This window comes from Phalaenopsis equestris, unplaced genomic scaffold (genome assembly GCF_001263595.1).
Source record: "Phalaenopsis equestris unplaced genomic scaffold, ASM126359v1 Scaffold001347, whole genome shotgun sequence".
Taxonomy (NCBI): domain Eukaryota; kingdom Viridiplantae; phylum Streptophyta; class Magnoliopsida; order Asparagales; family Orchidaceae; genus Phalaenopsis; species Phalaenopsis equestris.
Genome location: NW_018165786.1, coordinates 33805 through 50106, shown reverse-complemented (window position 1 = coordinate 50106; position 16302 = coordinate 33805). Strand labels below are relative to the sequence as shown.

Below are 16302 nucleotides of genomic sequence, written 5' to 3'. Positions count from 1 at the left end.
TATTGTCATTGACACTCATATAATACGTTTCATATTTTTCTTTTCGTCAGCATGTGCGCGCGCGCACGCGCTCCCGCACACACTCGCACGCGCTCACGCACACACTCACACACGCGCGCGCGCACACACAGACACACAGACACACACACACACACACAACGCGCTCACGCACACACTCGCACACGCGCGCACGCGCACACAGACACACACACACACACACACACACACACACACACACACACACACACACACACACACACACATACATTCATACATAATACGTGCTAGAAAATTCGTGGCAGTAGAGTAGTATATTATCGTCTTAGTATGGTACGAAGATTCAATACACACTCAGAAAAGAAAAAAAATAACTAATAATGTCATGATAGGTTTTTGTGGAAAACCCAATAAGTTAAAAGTTATGGGATCTGATTCAGTTGGAGAGTTTAATTATAAGAAAATGTTTACAGTTGCAACTACTTATCTTGCAGGTAGAAAATGTTACTAGGTTTCTCAAATTACTACTTCAATGTTTTGACAATTTTGTTGCTAGGAACATACGACAATTGATAACGACTGAAGACGTCCAGTTGGTGGTGGTTAATGGTGGTTTGCGGTGATCAATGCCCGTCGGCGATGGTAGCGGCGGTCGGCGGCAACCGTTGGAGATCAATAGTGTTCAAACACGGCAGACAATGGCTGACGACGATCGCCGGCGGGCGCGAACAACATAGCGGGAGTTGAGACTTCAAGCTCTCCTCTCCCTCATGAGAGAAGTGAAGTTTTATTTATAGTATTCTAAGTGCAATTAATGCAAGAATATAAACTATTATGATCGAACGGTCCATAAAACCTCCTTCGATCAGATGGCTTTTAATTGTTATTTGAGTATCTTAACGATGTTAGAATTGAGCAAGTTTGGGCTCGCTGGATTCGTCTTGTAGAGACGCTTGTTTCGACCATAAGCTCATACGAACGGTCCATAGAACCTCCTTCGATCAGATGACTTTTAATGGATATTTGAGTGTCTTAACGATGTTGGAATTGAGTAAGTTTGGGCTCGCTGGATTTGTCTTGTAGAGACGCTTGTTTCGACCATAAGCTCATCAGATTCGACATTCATTTGACTTCCCAATATATGCTCATAAAGCTTCTAAAATTGGTTTAATGGCTTGATCTGAGCTTGATTTGACTTAAATTAGATCAATTTTAGTATCATCGGGTCCAGATCATCGAGTCTGTCGGTTTCACTCCGAGCTTTGGATGACTCTTAATTGAAGTTTGAATGTTTTTTTGCTCCAAAGATTGTCTCAAGATTCGAGTAATGCCTCAAGATTGTTTTGGATGGGCATTTACATATATACCACTCAATTCCTATGCATTAACATATTTAACGCCTAAACATTATTATTTTACATTATGACCATCCAAATCTTTTATCCCATAAAAAAATAATCCTATTTAATTTATAAAAAGGAAATACACTTTTTAATGCATGGTTCAAGCGGCATATATATGTATTTTGCTATATTTCTATATTATTATTAATTTAAAATGCCACATAAACAAATATTAAACTTTAAATATTAATGGCATTTACATACACTCCACACAATTCTTATGTATTTACATATTTGACACCTAAGCTCTGATATTTATATACACTAAGGCTGTCAAAAAAGCTCGTTGTTCGCGAACAGTTCGTGTTTGGTTTGTCAATGAGTTCGTGTTCGATTCGTTCAATAATTAAACGAGACGAACGTGAATAAATTTTTTTTCGTTCGGTTAGTTAAACGACTAAACACGAACAGTAATCTAAGAGTGATGCATTCATTATATATAATTTCATGATATTTTAAAAAATAAAATTTTATAAATTATAATATATAATAAATTAATAATAATAATATTTTAATATACTATACTAATATAGATATTATATATTTATATAATATAAGTCATATAATTAATATAATATATTATTTATATATATATTAATATTAGGGATGTCTTTGTCGTTTGCGAACAGCTTGTGTTCGGCTTGTTTGTTAAGAAAAGAACATGAACTGTGACTTCAAAAACAATTTCAACACGAGCTTATTTCAAACAAACTAAATTTCAAACGAACCGAACACAAACACAAGCTCTGTTCGTTCGTGTTCGATTCGTTTACACTCTTATTATGCACCTCTCAAATCTTCTAACATCATATCAAGATTACTCTCATCACTAACTATTTAAAAGTAAAATACATTTTTCTGTATAGTTTTATGATACCAAAGTTTTAAAAATGTAAATATCAAATTGTAGACATTGGGTGAATAAATACATAAAAGTTTTGCGGTGTATCTGTAAATTTCCCAAATATTACACGTCTGCTAGGGCACAACCGATCACCGCGCGAGAGCGTGCTAAAATTTCCCGGCCACTCCGTCATCGCAAACTTTCATCCTTCCTTCCCTCCAAAACCCTAAAAACCATTTTCCCTCGCTTTCATCGAATTCAAATCCAAAAATAGAAAAGATTCAAATTTGAGTCAACAATTGATGCTCTCACAAGCCTTTCGCTCTTTCTAGCATGAAATCCCTATTTCGCCCCCCTTCCTTAATACATATTGTTGACTCTCATCTTTCCCGCTCCCTCCCCTTATACTCCCAAACCATCTCAAATCATCGCCCTCAGCTCCGCTTGAAATCCTTACCGACTTCTTGCTCCAGATCATACTCTATCATGCCGGCGAAGGAAACCCTTTTATCCGCAGCAGATGGCCGAGCTCTCTGCGGTGAGATCCATGTGATCATCGGCCCGATGTTTGCTGGAAAGACGACGGCTTTGCTCCGCCGTATTCAGATTGCTATCGACGGTGGAAGGTTAACATCTACTCACTTTCCAGGCTGTGTTAATTTCGGCTTGTTTCTAATTTGATTCGTCAACTCTAATTTCTCAGTTTTGGATGTCAAAAACTTATTTTTAATTCATTTAATTGATTGGTTTATCGTAATTTATGTTACTGATTTGCTATGCATTTGCTATTTCTGTTGAAACTTTGTTGGGATGAATACTTCATGGGACTTACATACACACACATCTATACATAAATACATACATATATAGTGCAACTCAATATAACAAATTATCTGCAGCTAATCATTCTAAATTATGATGATTTTTTTATATTTCTTGGAATTAATTTTATACTTTGAACTTTAATTTCTAAAACTTTATGCAACCTTTAGATTTTATTTTTTTTCTTGGCTCTATTGTATGAGCAGGAGAGTAGCAATGATAAAATCAGATAAGGATAATCGATATGGAGTGGACTCTGTGGTGTCACATGATGGTGCAAAAATGCCTTGTTTTGCTGTTCCGGAGCTTTCGGTTTTTCGAAGTAACATTGGTGATGAAGACTATAATATGGTATAAAAATAATCTAATTACTAAAATTCTTAAACTTTAATGTTAATTACTTGCAGCTATCAATTCATTTTTATTTGATTTTTTTTCCTTTTTAGGCGTTCAATGGTTGCAAATCTGTACATTGTTGCATTTAGTTCCATAGCGTTTTTAGAATTCCTTTTCCGTTTCCAAATGTCTTCATATTATTTTAAACATGTTTGATTACAGATGCTGTCTTTTGTCAGCATAGATAAATTCCATTTAAGGTGATGTAGACTTGAGAAAAATGGCAGTTCAATAATCATTTCATCTTTATAAAAGCAGAACACCGTACTTAAGTAAGATGCTTGGTATAAAATGCTATGTTATTAGCATAGGATAGTTGTTTGGATTACTAGTATCTTTAAATAATAATGTGATCAATGATATTTATGCCTCATTATGATGAAATCTAGATTTCAACAGAATTTATTGACATCTAGATACTGGATTATTTAATCTTGTTAGATAAGAGTGCATTGTTAGGAAATATAAAATTACAATAAACATGTTGCATTCATAGATAATATTGTCTTCTAAATAATATTGCTAACATCGAAGCAATTATTCCAACAGCTTGTTTTGATCACTAAACATGTTTTTGTTTAGTTTTATTTCTTTTTTTTTCAATTTACGCTTCTAATTTGTGATTTCATAGTGCATTGGTTCTACATTCAAGAGTTGTCGAGTTATTTCTTGTCGATATGAAAGTTTTTTACGATTATCTTGTTTGATCGGCCATGGATTGCAAATGCACTTAGTCGTGCCAAGTAGGAGGTTATTGGAGCTCAAACTCATTTTTTAATTAATGCTTTGCTCAAGCTTTATGGACTGATACAAGCTTATGTGATAGTGTTTAAGCTCAAGCTCATTTACTAAAAGCTTATTCAAACTTCTTTTGAGCTGAATTTGAGCTTGTTCATATTATGATTTACAGGCTTTAAATGAGTTTTATTAAGCTTTATTAAGTTAAGTTTATTAAACTTCTCAAACGAGGGTTAATTGATAAAATTAAGCTTGTTCGTGTTTTGCTTCCTAATGGATGCTTTTATTAGCATCGCATTTAATCAATTTCTTAAATAATTTTATAGATGATCATAAATGAATAGAGTATTAAGCGTTTCAAGTTTGTTCATTCAACAATCAAGATTTATAAAAATTTTCAAAACTTATTTGAGCAGCTAATCAAATGATCATGAATGAGCTTTAATTAAGCCGAACCACTAGTAGTGTATCTAACATTCAATTCATTTGCAGCCATATTTACTTCTATGCGATTTTTTTTGTAAAGATTATTTAGCATGTTCCTTTCAATTCTACAGTTAATGATTTCCTAAATTTACACATGAAATCCCTTAAACTTACCTCATACTACAAACAGCACATAATTTTTATGCATATACATATCTGACACCTAATCTTCCATACTTACAACACTTGAATATTTAATATCGAATAAAAAATAACACTACTACTACTCTTTAGAAGTGAAATACACTTTTTTATGCATAGGTTTAAAACACCAACGTGCTTTGTAAGTAAATACAAAAGTTCAGCATTGAAATATTTATATACAAAAGAATTACGCGCTAAGAATGTAAATTTCCTAACATTTTAATATTTGCTTCTGTATCTTGCAACATTTGCCTCCAGCTTGATGTCATAGGGATTGATGAAGCTCAGTTTTTTGAAGACCTCTACGATTTCTGTCATATTGCTGCTGATCGTGATGGAAAGACTGTTATTGTTGCTGGTTTGGATGGTGATTACTTGAGGTACTTAAACTGCTGAAAGTGAAATATTTCTTACAAGGGACATTTACATACATTTCACCCAGTTCTTATGTATTTACATATCTAAGACCTAAACTTCTGATTTTTACACTTCTACTACCCAATTCTTTCATATAACATAAACAGTACTACCATTTTAACTTTGAAAAAAAAAGAAGGTTAAAACATCTTTTCATGCATAGGTAAGATGCTATTTATGTAAAAATTAAACTTTAGGTGTTAGATATGTAAACAGATAAGAATTGGGTAAAAGTTAAATACATCTTTTCATGCATAGGTAAAGTGGTATATATGGAAAAAATAAAGTTTAGGTGTTTTGTATGTTAATACATAGGAATTTAATGGTATGCATGTAAATCCTCCTAAAATTTTCTCATGAAATTCAATTTCTAGGAGGAGATTTGGTTCAGTGCTCGATATAATTCCGCTTGCCGACTCTGTTACTAAATTGAACTCGAGGTGTGAACTATGTGGCCGACCTGCTTTCTTCACCTTAAGGAAGTCGAACCAAACCGAAACAGAACTTATCGGCGGTGCCGATGTTTATATGCCGGTTTGTCGGCGGCATTATGTTAGCGGACAGGCATTAATTGAAACAACAAAAATTATTTTGGAAGGTAAGAAAATTGAAACTTATTCTGAAGCTGCTCCTTTATCAGGATTATGAGACGGAGTACTAAGGTTTATTCTTCATCTGAATGCTTTCATTCTTAGTATAAGTTATGTATGTTTATATGGTTTTATTTTGATGTGCATGTTTTGCTGTGTTTTGAAACACTTTGGATTTTTGAAATAGTTATTATTATAGTTTACAAAATGTTTGTAATTTCTGTGACGTATTTAATGCTCTCTCTCTCTCTCCATATAATACAGAGTGTTTAGGAGTATAGTCAATAGTAGTAAAAGAGAGTAATTTTTATTCAAGACATTTATCATTTATTTACAGGCATAGGTCTCCGTGTTAAAAAAAATACATATTAGTCTTTTCATCATCGAATTTTTAGGGATTTTTTTAGTAAGAACAATCTAATTTTTATTCAAGACATTTATCATTTATTTATAGGCATAGGTCTCCGTGTTACAAAAATACATATTAGTCTTTTCAGCATCGAATTTTTAGGGATTTTTTTAGTAAGAACAATTTTACTCAAATATAGTAAGTTGGGGAATTGATATGATCGATAAGACTTTGTAAATCGTCTGGTAAGTCTAGACTCAATTGATACTTAATCCGAAAGGTTGCTTCCTATCGATCGTCATCGAGGTAATCATTGCCTTGCGGGTAATCTTATGGCACATTTCACCGATCTCCCAAATAAGATACCCCTCTAGCTGTCGTCCAACATGAAATGATCGTCAATCAGTTACGTTCAATTGACTGTTTTTTTTACTTGAATCGTTTATTTGTCTTGAGATTCGTGTTAACATATTTTATATGTACATATTTAGTTAGTGTTACAAAATTACATATTAGTTTCTTTGTCATTGACTTTTTAGAGGGATTTTTTCAGCAATTACATATTTATTAAAATATAATAAGATTGGAAAATTGATTTGATCGATAAGAGTGTCGATCGTCCTGTAAAACTCTACTCAATTGATAATTAATCTGAAAAGAAGCTTCCTGTAGATCTTCATGAGGACTATTCACCGTATTGTGGGAAATCATTGGGTACATTTCGCCGATCTCTCGAATGAGATGCCCCTCTAATTGTCGTCTAGCCCGAAACGATTGTCAATCGGTTACTTTTGATCGGTTGTTTTTATTTTTATTTTTTTGCTTGAACCGTTCATCTATATATTTACTATGTCGCAAGCCTTGGCCTGTTGGTGGCGGGGTTACTGTAAATTCGCTCAATTCAAGGGGTTTAATTCCACCGTGGTGCGTGGGCTCTGAAATTTTAGATATATGGTGTGGGCTCTCATCATGGGACTAAAAAACGCATGGAAAATCGATGTTTGGGCTTTGTCAAATACCAATTTCTTTTATATATATATATAGAGACTGAGAAACCATATTCCTTTGGTTAAGTTCGTCTATAATAACAACTATGAATCGAGAAATGATATGGCGCCATATGAGATGTTATATGGTGGGATAAGCAAGACAACTTTAATTTAGACAGAAGTGGGTGTATAAGATTGATAGGTTCTGAATTAGTAGATGATACCATTGAAAAAATCAGATTAATCTCGAATAGATTGAGAGCAACACATGATAGTGACTAATTATGTAATTAGTGACTAATTATGCTTTTTTACAGGAATTTTGTGTAATTAGTGATTAATTATGTAACTTCATATATTTTTTTAATATGATTAGTACATAAGTATAATAGTCGTGATTTTAGTTAGATTATAGCATTCCTTTATTTATGTATCAATAATGACACAATTAATGTGATAATCAATGTAAATAAAGTAATAAATTTCTTTTAATGGTTATAACTAAACAAATGGAGAAGGATGTGGATATTTCATCAGCTAGCCTCTCTACCCCAAATTTATGGCTTTCTTTATTGCCTTCCAGTTAGATACAAAAAAAAAAAAAAATTTTATTATTTACATATATATATACCATCCTATTCTAATATATATTTGCATATTTAACACCTAAACTTCATTTTTTTACATTTACACCACCCAAATCTTCTTCTATAGCAAGAAATACCATTATTTTGACTTCTAAAAACAAATGCAATATTACAAAAAAAAATTAGCGATGTAATAAATGTTCTTTGCATGTAATTAGAAAAGAATAGAGAAGAAGATAAATTTGGGGTAGAAAGGGTAGGTGATGCAATATCTATATCTTCTTTCTTCGCTTGTTAGTTATAACCATTAATAGAATATTATTACTTTGTTGAAATTGATTAGCACATTAATTATGTCATTAATGATACACAAATAGGTGATATTCGTAAAAGGAATGATAGTATAAGTAAGCTTGTTGCTACTATAAGAAAATATGAATATTGATCCTTGAAAATTGTATAATTAGTCACTAACTATACAAAATTCTTGTGGGGAAGTAAGTTTGGTGGACTTTATTGTGTTACAAAAGTTGTTATTTTCCAAATTTCGTAGGGGCACATATATAAAACACAATTCTTATTACTTTACATATCAAAGACATAAATTTCCATGTTTACAAGCGTATCGCTTGAATTTTTGATATCATATCAAAATATCACTATTAGTTACTTTAAAAAAGTAAAATACATGTTTTCATGGTGAGATTATAACAACGGTGTTTTGAACATAAATATAAAACTTTAAGTTTACAACAAAAATAACAACCAGCCTTTACCATGCTAAGTGGGGTCAGCTACACAAATTTTTTCTCTCCATTGTGTTCTATTCAGTGTATATTGTCCTTTAATTCTAATAAATTGAGATCTTTTTTATACAACAAGCCCAAATATTTGTAAGTTTGCATGTACTTTTATAAGCTTAAGTCAAATCTAAATCATATATTGTTCTAATAGGGTTGGCATATGATCAACTTTTGATTTGACCCGACCATCTAAGACGACTCTATCTAATTTTTTCAGCCACTAGAACTACTCCAACACTTTCACGGATGTATATGTTTCACATTTTCTCTTATTGTAAGAGCACTCATCCACTTGAGCATTCTCATCTTAACAACACTTAAACTTAATTTTATGCTCTTTTAAAAGCCAACATACTGCGTCACAAAGCATCGTAGGTCTCATGATCATCTTATAAAATTTTTCTTTAAGTTTAGGCGGTAGATTTTTATCACACAGTAGACCCGTTGCATTTCTCTACGTCAACCATCCAACTTGAATTATAGTATTGACATCCCCATCTATATCACCATCACTTTGAACAATAGCCCTGAGGCATCTAAAATCCTCATTTTGTTTAGTGACTTGATTACTCATTGTTATAACCTTGCCACTAGATCTACTATTATTAGAATTAAATTTCATGTATTTAGTTTTAGATTTATTCAAACAAAAGCCTTTAAACTCTAAAGTAAACTTCCACAATTCATGTTTTTTTGGAACTCTCTCTCTAATCTTATCCACAAGAAGGATATCATGAGGGAAAGCATACAACAAGATATATCCTCTTGTAAATGTCCAATAAGAGCATCCATAACTAAAACAAAAGATATGGGCTTAAAGTCGATCTTTGATGCAATTCAACTGAAGTTCTTGGTCAATCCTCCTTGTGTTCGAACACAATAACTTTAGTATCTTGAATATAAAGAATATTAGCACTTCTCTTTTTTAGAACTCTAAGTATTTCTTTTGGAACTTCACTATTGATGGGATGTATTTCCCTTTTTTTTAAATTAGAAAGCCTTGCAAATATTATTGTTTTCAGTTTTTCTATGGAAATTATCTGTAAATATTTTCATCACAAAAATTTGCAATGTTTATGATTAATTACTTTCTAATCAGTTATATGTCACGGATTAACTTATCCCAAGTAACGTGTGCGGCTTTAGCACTCTTATTTAGCAATAAATCAACATAATATCTCTCACAACACTTAAACTTGTAAGCATAAAATAATCTAAAAAGAGTAGGGAGAAGTATTGGAGAAATGAACACTTCACTAAAAAAGAAGAATTACAACACTTGAATTACAACACTTGAAAGCTAGAAAGCTTGGATGGTTTCCTTGGATGAATGCTTGTATCCTTTCAAATAAGGGGAGAGACTCCTATTTATAGTCATCTCCAAGACTACTAAAACATTCTAGATTAAACATTAGAATACACTAATTTTTAGATAGTTCTACATCATTCTTTATATATACATGATTCTAGAACCTTCCATAATATTCTAGTATCTCTTGAAGCTTGCTTCTTTCAGCATATTTATGGAATTATGTGCAACATTCTAGAATTCTTTAAAATATTCTCCTTCTTTCTAGTTTTTTTCTAGAATGTCATGGAATCTTCTAGAGTCATTTGGATTGCTCTCTATATTCTGAGCTTCTCTAGAATCCTCTTTTCACATGTTAAGCTTGTCAATTATTCTTGAAGATGGTGAAGCGTGACACTCTCCCCCACTTAAGCTCGCAATGCCCTCATTATGGCTTCCCCTTGACACTCGGACCAGCTTCCTTTGTTTGCTCTTAGCAAACTTAGGTTTTTCATTGGTGATTTGGGGGAGGGGTGTCATGCAGTGAGACTTCATGACTAGCGGCTTAGTCCTTGGCTCCAACATAATCAGATGATTTTTTTCCCTCCTTGGTGGTACTTCTTTAAGTACCTCCACCACTTCCCTTGGCATGCCTTCTTATGGTTTTGCTTCTTCATCGGAGTCGTGAAGAGTCGCCAAGTAACTCTCCTTTTCTTTTGGAATGACTTCTTTGAATTAGATGGCCAATAACACTTTGAATTCCTGCTTGTTAGTCCTTGTTATCGGTACTAAGCAAGCTTGATTCCCTTTCATGATGCATATGTTATTGAGGAAGGGCATTAGGAATGCTCTAGCTTAATCAGAAAAGTTCATCCCTAGAGCAACTTTAAAATCATCCATCGGAATTACAGAGAGTCTAAGATGTCTAACCACGCTCTAATATTGGTCTTTACTCCTCTGGCTATTCCATGGATTGGTCTTTTGACTGAATTGACTACCTTGATGGAGCCTCCTCCTTTAGTCATCTGCAAACCTAATATCTTTGCTTCCTCAGCGGAGATGAATTTATGGGAAGCACTCGTGTCCACCATTGCTCTAGTGGCCTTCCCGTCTACTACCATCTCCACAAAGAATAACCCCTTTGCTTTGGGTTTTGTTGGAGCTTGCATCCCATTCAATAGTTGTATAACCTCTACTTGTGTAGTCATATCACCACATTTTTCCTTCTGATGACTTGCAAGGAGAGAGTTTAGAGCCTTTTTCTGTGGACAATCCCTTGCTCAATGAGGTCCTTCACAAAAGAAGTAGTTGTTATGTGATCTAGTGTTGTTAGACTTCACCTTGTCCTTTGCCTTAGATGGGGTTGATTCATGACGATTCTCTTCCTTATGTGATCCTTGTCTCCCCCACCTTTGACATAGTTTCTCTTCTTTTCCATTTTGGCTTTGTAGACTCCTTTAAGTAATCAATTAAGTTTTCTGAGACCATGATGGAAGTGGCAAGAACTCGCACTCCACACCTCCTAAGATCTGTCTTTGCCCACTGTTGGAGTCCATCTATGAAGTTTAAAAGAACATTCTTGTCGGACATGTTGAGAATTTCAAAAACCAGGCTAGTAAACTTTGTACTATATTCATGAATCGATCTCATTTGCTTGAGTCTTCACAATCAGACCCTAGCATCATCCTTCACATTTTTGGGGTAGAATTGCCTCTTTAACTCCTTAAAGTTATTAAAAGTCAATATAATGCACATACTTTTCTCAATATCTCCTCACCTTTTTCTCCACCATAACATAGTGATGTTTGTGAGAAAAAGAGCTGCAAATTTTATTTTTGTCTTTGCACCCGTAATCCTCATCGCCCTGAAATATTGCTCAAGTCGCCATAAGAAGTTATTCACTTTCTTCACATTGTGAGTTGCTCCAAAATTCTTTGTTTTGGAACTTTAATCCTCTTTACTTTGAATGTGTGATGCTTGGTGGGTGTCGTTGGTGTCTCTTGCATAGCGAGATGTCTCCACACATTTCCTTTAAGTTAGTATGTACGTCGCTCATCTCGTCCTCATGGGCTCTATGTACTTCCTGGAGCTCCCCCATCAAATCCTCCTGCATCTTAGCCATTTGATTCCTTAAGGACTCCTCAAGTTGGAGCATTATACCTCTGATCGATGAATGAATTGTGATGTCCTCTTCCTTGATTTCATCAAATTTTTGGCCAAGATCCTCTATCTGGGTCTCCATGTCATTCATTACCTCCTCCACCCGAGCAAGATGTGAATCAAAGTCATGCATGATCTTGCATGATCTCCTTGGACCTCTCCCATGTGGTTTGGATGCAGATGGATATCGTTGCTCTTGACGAATTCCATTACGTGCTCTCTAACGCTTTTTGTCATACCTTCGAATCGAGGCTCTGATACCAACTATCACTGATTAATTTATCCCAAGTCACACGCGTCGCTTTAGTGCTCTTCTTTAGCACTAAATCAGCCTAATTTCTCTTTCAACATATTTATGGAATTTTGTGGAACCTTCTATAATTCTTTGAAATATTCTTCGTCTTTTTAATTTTTTTTTCTAGAATATCATGAAATCTTCTAGAATCCCTTGGATTGTTCTCTAAATTTTGGGCTTCTCTAGAATCTTTATCTTACATGTTTAGCTTGCCAATTTTTCTTCAAGATGACGAAGCGTGTCATATAGCTGACTTATGAATCTCGTGCGATTAAATAATGGTGTGGTTTAAAATAGGAATGCCTCATGATTTCAGCATAGCGGCATTTACATATATGCTAGCCAAGTCTAATAAATACTTACATATTTGACACTTTACTTTTTTACATTAATACCCCCAAAGCTTTCATCTAGTATCAAAAGTACCCCCATTTAACTCTTAAAAAGTGAAATACATTTTTTTCATCCACGGGTAAAGAGGTATGTAAAAATTGTAGTTTAGATAATTTATATATAAATACAAAAGAATTGTGTGGTATGTAAATAAATCTTCCTTTTTTTCGTGTTAGATTCGAATCTTTCTCACAACTAAGAGAAGTGCTTGTAAAAAACCTAATAATGTTGTCACATTATTTGATTCAATCTAAAAAATACAAAAAAAAAAAAAGAAAAAATCAGTGTAATTAAAATGAAAAAATCAGTGTAATTAAAATAAAAAATCAGTGTAATTAAAATATAATCTACTTAAAATATTTAAAATTATTTGGTCAATCTAAAAATAATTGTATGAATTTAAATACATTAGAATTGTGTTCATTTTTTTAACAGCTGTTATAATTGTTTAATAAAGGCTAAATGTGACGGATAGCTGTTTCTGACAAGATGGTAGGTGATGAGGACCATTTCAATTAACTTTTCCTAGGAAAACAGGCCCAGTTTTTTCAACGACCATGATATATTGCCTGCGATGCTTCGTTTCTTGTGGGTTATATTCATTTTTTTGAGAAACAGAGGAAAAAAAAATACAAAAAAGATAACAAAAATATAGAAAACAAAATACTTAATTAATTGAACCCTAAGCAAGCCACAAGCAACAAACCAAATCTCAATCCAATAAACACTTTATGAAAGAAAAAACAAAAAACTACTTTTTTATCAGAATCAGTTAAACGCATCGTTTTCCATGACCAAATTACTATTTTTTTGACATTAAGAGAGAGAGAGAGAGAGAGCTCAAGTAGCCGACTTCATGAAACCGAATATACAATCAATATGCTACGAACTGATTTAAAATTCTACCCTTTCAAGATCATGCTTAACGGCTTTGCCCCGCTAAAAGGGTAGATGTGTAAATCACTTCATGCCTTTCAACCGGTTGAACTTCTCGGCTCCATGAAATCGGCAAACTTTACTTTTCCCTGCCAAACGACGAAGAAAAGTAACAGTTATCTCATCTACCCTCCTATTATTCAGTCTCGCAGCCGGTTTCAGTGCCGTTGAGCCGGCGTGCTTTTCTCGACTAACCGCAGGCTTGCGAGCCCGGCGGACGCAGCCGCAGAGCATGACGGGTGGTCAGTCGTATTCTGCCTAGCACGTTCTCCGGAGATGGAGTATGGCGGCGGGAGGCTGGCAGGAGGGGCATTGAGACTGGCGAAGAAGGGGTCTCGGAGGAGCTCGGAAGCAGAAGGACGGGCGTTGGGCTTGCCCAGGCAGCGCTGGATGAAAGCATGGAATTCAGGATCGCGGATGCGGCTGAGGCCGGCGGGTGGGATGCCGGCGGTGACCTTGCGGTAGATCTTGGCCACGGAGTCGCACTCGCTATAAGGAATTTCTAGGGTCACCATCTCTAATACGCACATGCCGAAGGAGTAGATATCTACTTGTTCGGTGTAGTTCTCATCGTAGAGTTCGGGAGCCATGAACTCTGGCGTGCCGAGTATTGAGTGAGCTTCGTGGCTTTTGCCAACTATGGCGGCGAGGCCGAGATCACCAATTTTCAGCTGGAAGCACAGGAGGAAAAAAAAATTGTTTCAAGATTGAATTCGTTGTTATAATTACGAATCCAAAACTAAATTATAAAGTCCGGATGGTGTGTTTGGACATGATGCTATCATGGCGAAGTTTTTTAGATGATCAAAACAATTTTTTTTAAGTTTTTGATCGATCCATTCTATTACTATATATAGATTAATGCTAACAGACGTAAATAAAAACATAAACTATAAAAAACTATTGACCTAGGACAGTTTGTTATACAAATGTACTGATTTAAATAATTATATTTTTACCATACAATTTCTCCATGGGATTTTTTTTTTGGAAGTTTATAAATCAATGTTAAATTATCTTTAATATTCAATAAATTAAGGCCGAGGATGATTTGGGTCTTCTCAATTTACCATCCAAAAGGTAAATCCGGGTCATTATCATATGAGTCATATCATCCCTAACCGCAAGTTTTATTTCTTTTATGCAGGCATGAGTGTACTTACGTCGACAAATATACCAGAATTCATGAAATTCAAAAAACAAAAACAAAAATTCATTTCAGAATTTAAAAAAAAAAAAAAACCTGGTTGGAAAACACCGCGCAATTTAAATGAAGAGATGCAAAAAAACTCAAAAGGGAACGGAACATCAGCATATATCTATTTTTTTATTCAAGACTTTCTAATATCGAGACATAAAATTCAATTCCAGGTTAGAATAAAAATTAAAATATCAAAAGAAATTTCTCCTTAGAAAAACGTGAAACTCTGCGTGCCGAAAAGAGATGTAAGATTGAAGTTTTTATTTATTCGCTATTTATTCATTTATTATGTTTTCAAGTGAAAGATCACAATCAGTAATTTCAATTAATGTCCCCAATATCAGCAAAATATAGTAGGAAAGTTTGCATTAAAAATATCATAATTCCGAATCTTTTCCAGAAGACTTTGCGAATTCGAAATGCGAGGATAGGAGGTGTACCTTGCCAGAATTTCCATTCATGAATACATTGCTGCAATTTAGATCGCGATGAATGATGCAGGGGTCATGGTTGTGAAGGTAATCAAGACCAGCAAGTATCTGGAGGCTCCACTTCTTCAAAGCCTTGGGCGAAACATGGCGGTGCTTATTGCGATACTCGCGGAGGTTTCCAGAAGTACAGACCTCGGTGATAAAATTCAGTGTACCAGTCTCGGCGTCCATCCACACGCTGTAGAGAGCGATGATGTTCTCATGACGCAGAGAACGAAGAAGCCGCACCTCCGAGAACAGGCGATTAAGCATCTGCGGATCCTCGTTGAAGCTCCGCAATCTCACCTGATTCCAAGCCACTTCAATCCCCTCCTCCTGATCAAACCCTCTGTAAACCTTCTTTGTCGCGCCGGTACCTAGAAGATCCCCGTATCGTCCATATCTCCCTGTCGGATCCACCTCCTCAAATGGCTCTGCATCCTTATCTGTCAGATCCCGCCTTACGTTCCGCATCCTCCCTGGATCTGCGTCGTCTATCGCAATCCAATCCAATCCAAAACCCTAGACATTTTCAGCACCAAAGTTATATATAAATTCGATTCCAAAAAGAAGAACAAATTATATTTCTCAATCAGAAATAATCAACTCCAAAAACTACATAGAAGATAGAAAAAAGAAACCCCGAAGCGAGAGAGACGACAAACCTTCTATCGATCAAATGAATACAGAGGAAGCACAAATAACAAGAAAATAGGATGTTCTGGATTCTCTCAGGTGCTGGTTTCTATCAGCCATCGATCGTATCGCTTCAGAAGGAAAATTTGATCAATGGAAACAGGGTTTAGGTCTTTGTTTCAAAGAGAAGCAATATAATAAAAAAAAAACGAATCAAATATCGTACCAGAAGATGCCGGGGCGATCCTCTGCTTCGATTCCGTGAGAGACAACAAGCTGCACAACCTTTAGGGAAAGGCTCCTGAAGAAGACGATGGACAAGGCTTACGGGGCATACGAGGGGGCTTTATTTATAGCC

General features: G+C 34.8%; 2 protein-coding genes across 2 annotated transcripts; one reads left to right on the top strand and one right to left on the bottom strand.

Annotated features, from left to right (window-relative positions):
• The first annotated feature begins 2378 nt into the window (after positions 1 to 2378).
• Positions 2379 to 6003, top strand: LOC110034118 (thymidine kinase-like). Its single transcript, XM_020738391.1, has 4 exons — positions 2379 to 2870; positions 3273 to 3417; positions 5089 to 5210; positions 5622 to 6003. The coding sequence occupies exons 1-4, from the start codon at positions 2578 to 2580 to the stop codon at positions 5893 to 5895; spliced, it is 834 nt and encodes a 277-aa protein (XP_020594050.1). The 5' UTR covers positions 2379 to 2577; the 3' UTR covers positions 5896 to 6003.
• Positions 6004 to 13440: 7437 nt separating this feature from the next.
• LOC110034116 (probable serine/threonine-protein kinase WNK11) lies at positions 13441 to 16253 on the bottom strand. The gene is made up of 4 exons (XM_020738389.1): positions 16171 to 16253; positions 15974 to 16075; positions 15279 to 15830; positions 13441 to 14308 (listed from the first exon to the last, which is right to left on the bottom strand). Exons 3-4 carry the CDS (start codon positions 15780 to 15782, stop codon positions 13796 to 13798), a joined length of 1017 nt encoding a protein of 338 aa, XP_020594048.1. The 5' UTR covers positions 15783 to 15830; positions 15974 to 16075; positions 16171 to 16253; the 3' UTR covers positions 13441 to 13795.
• Positions 16254 to 16302: the final 49 nt, after the last annotated feature.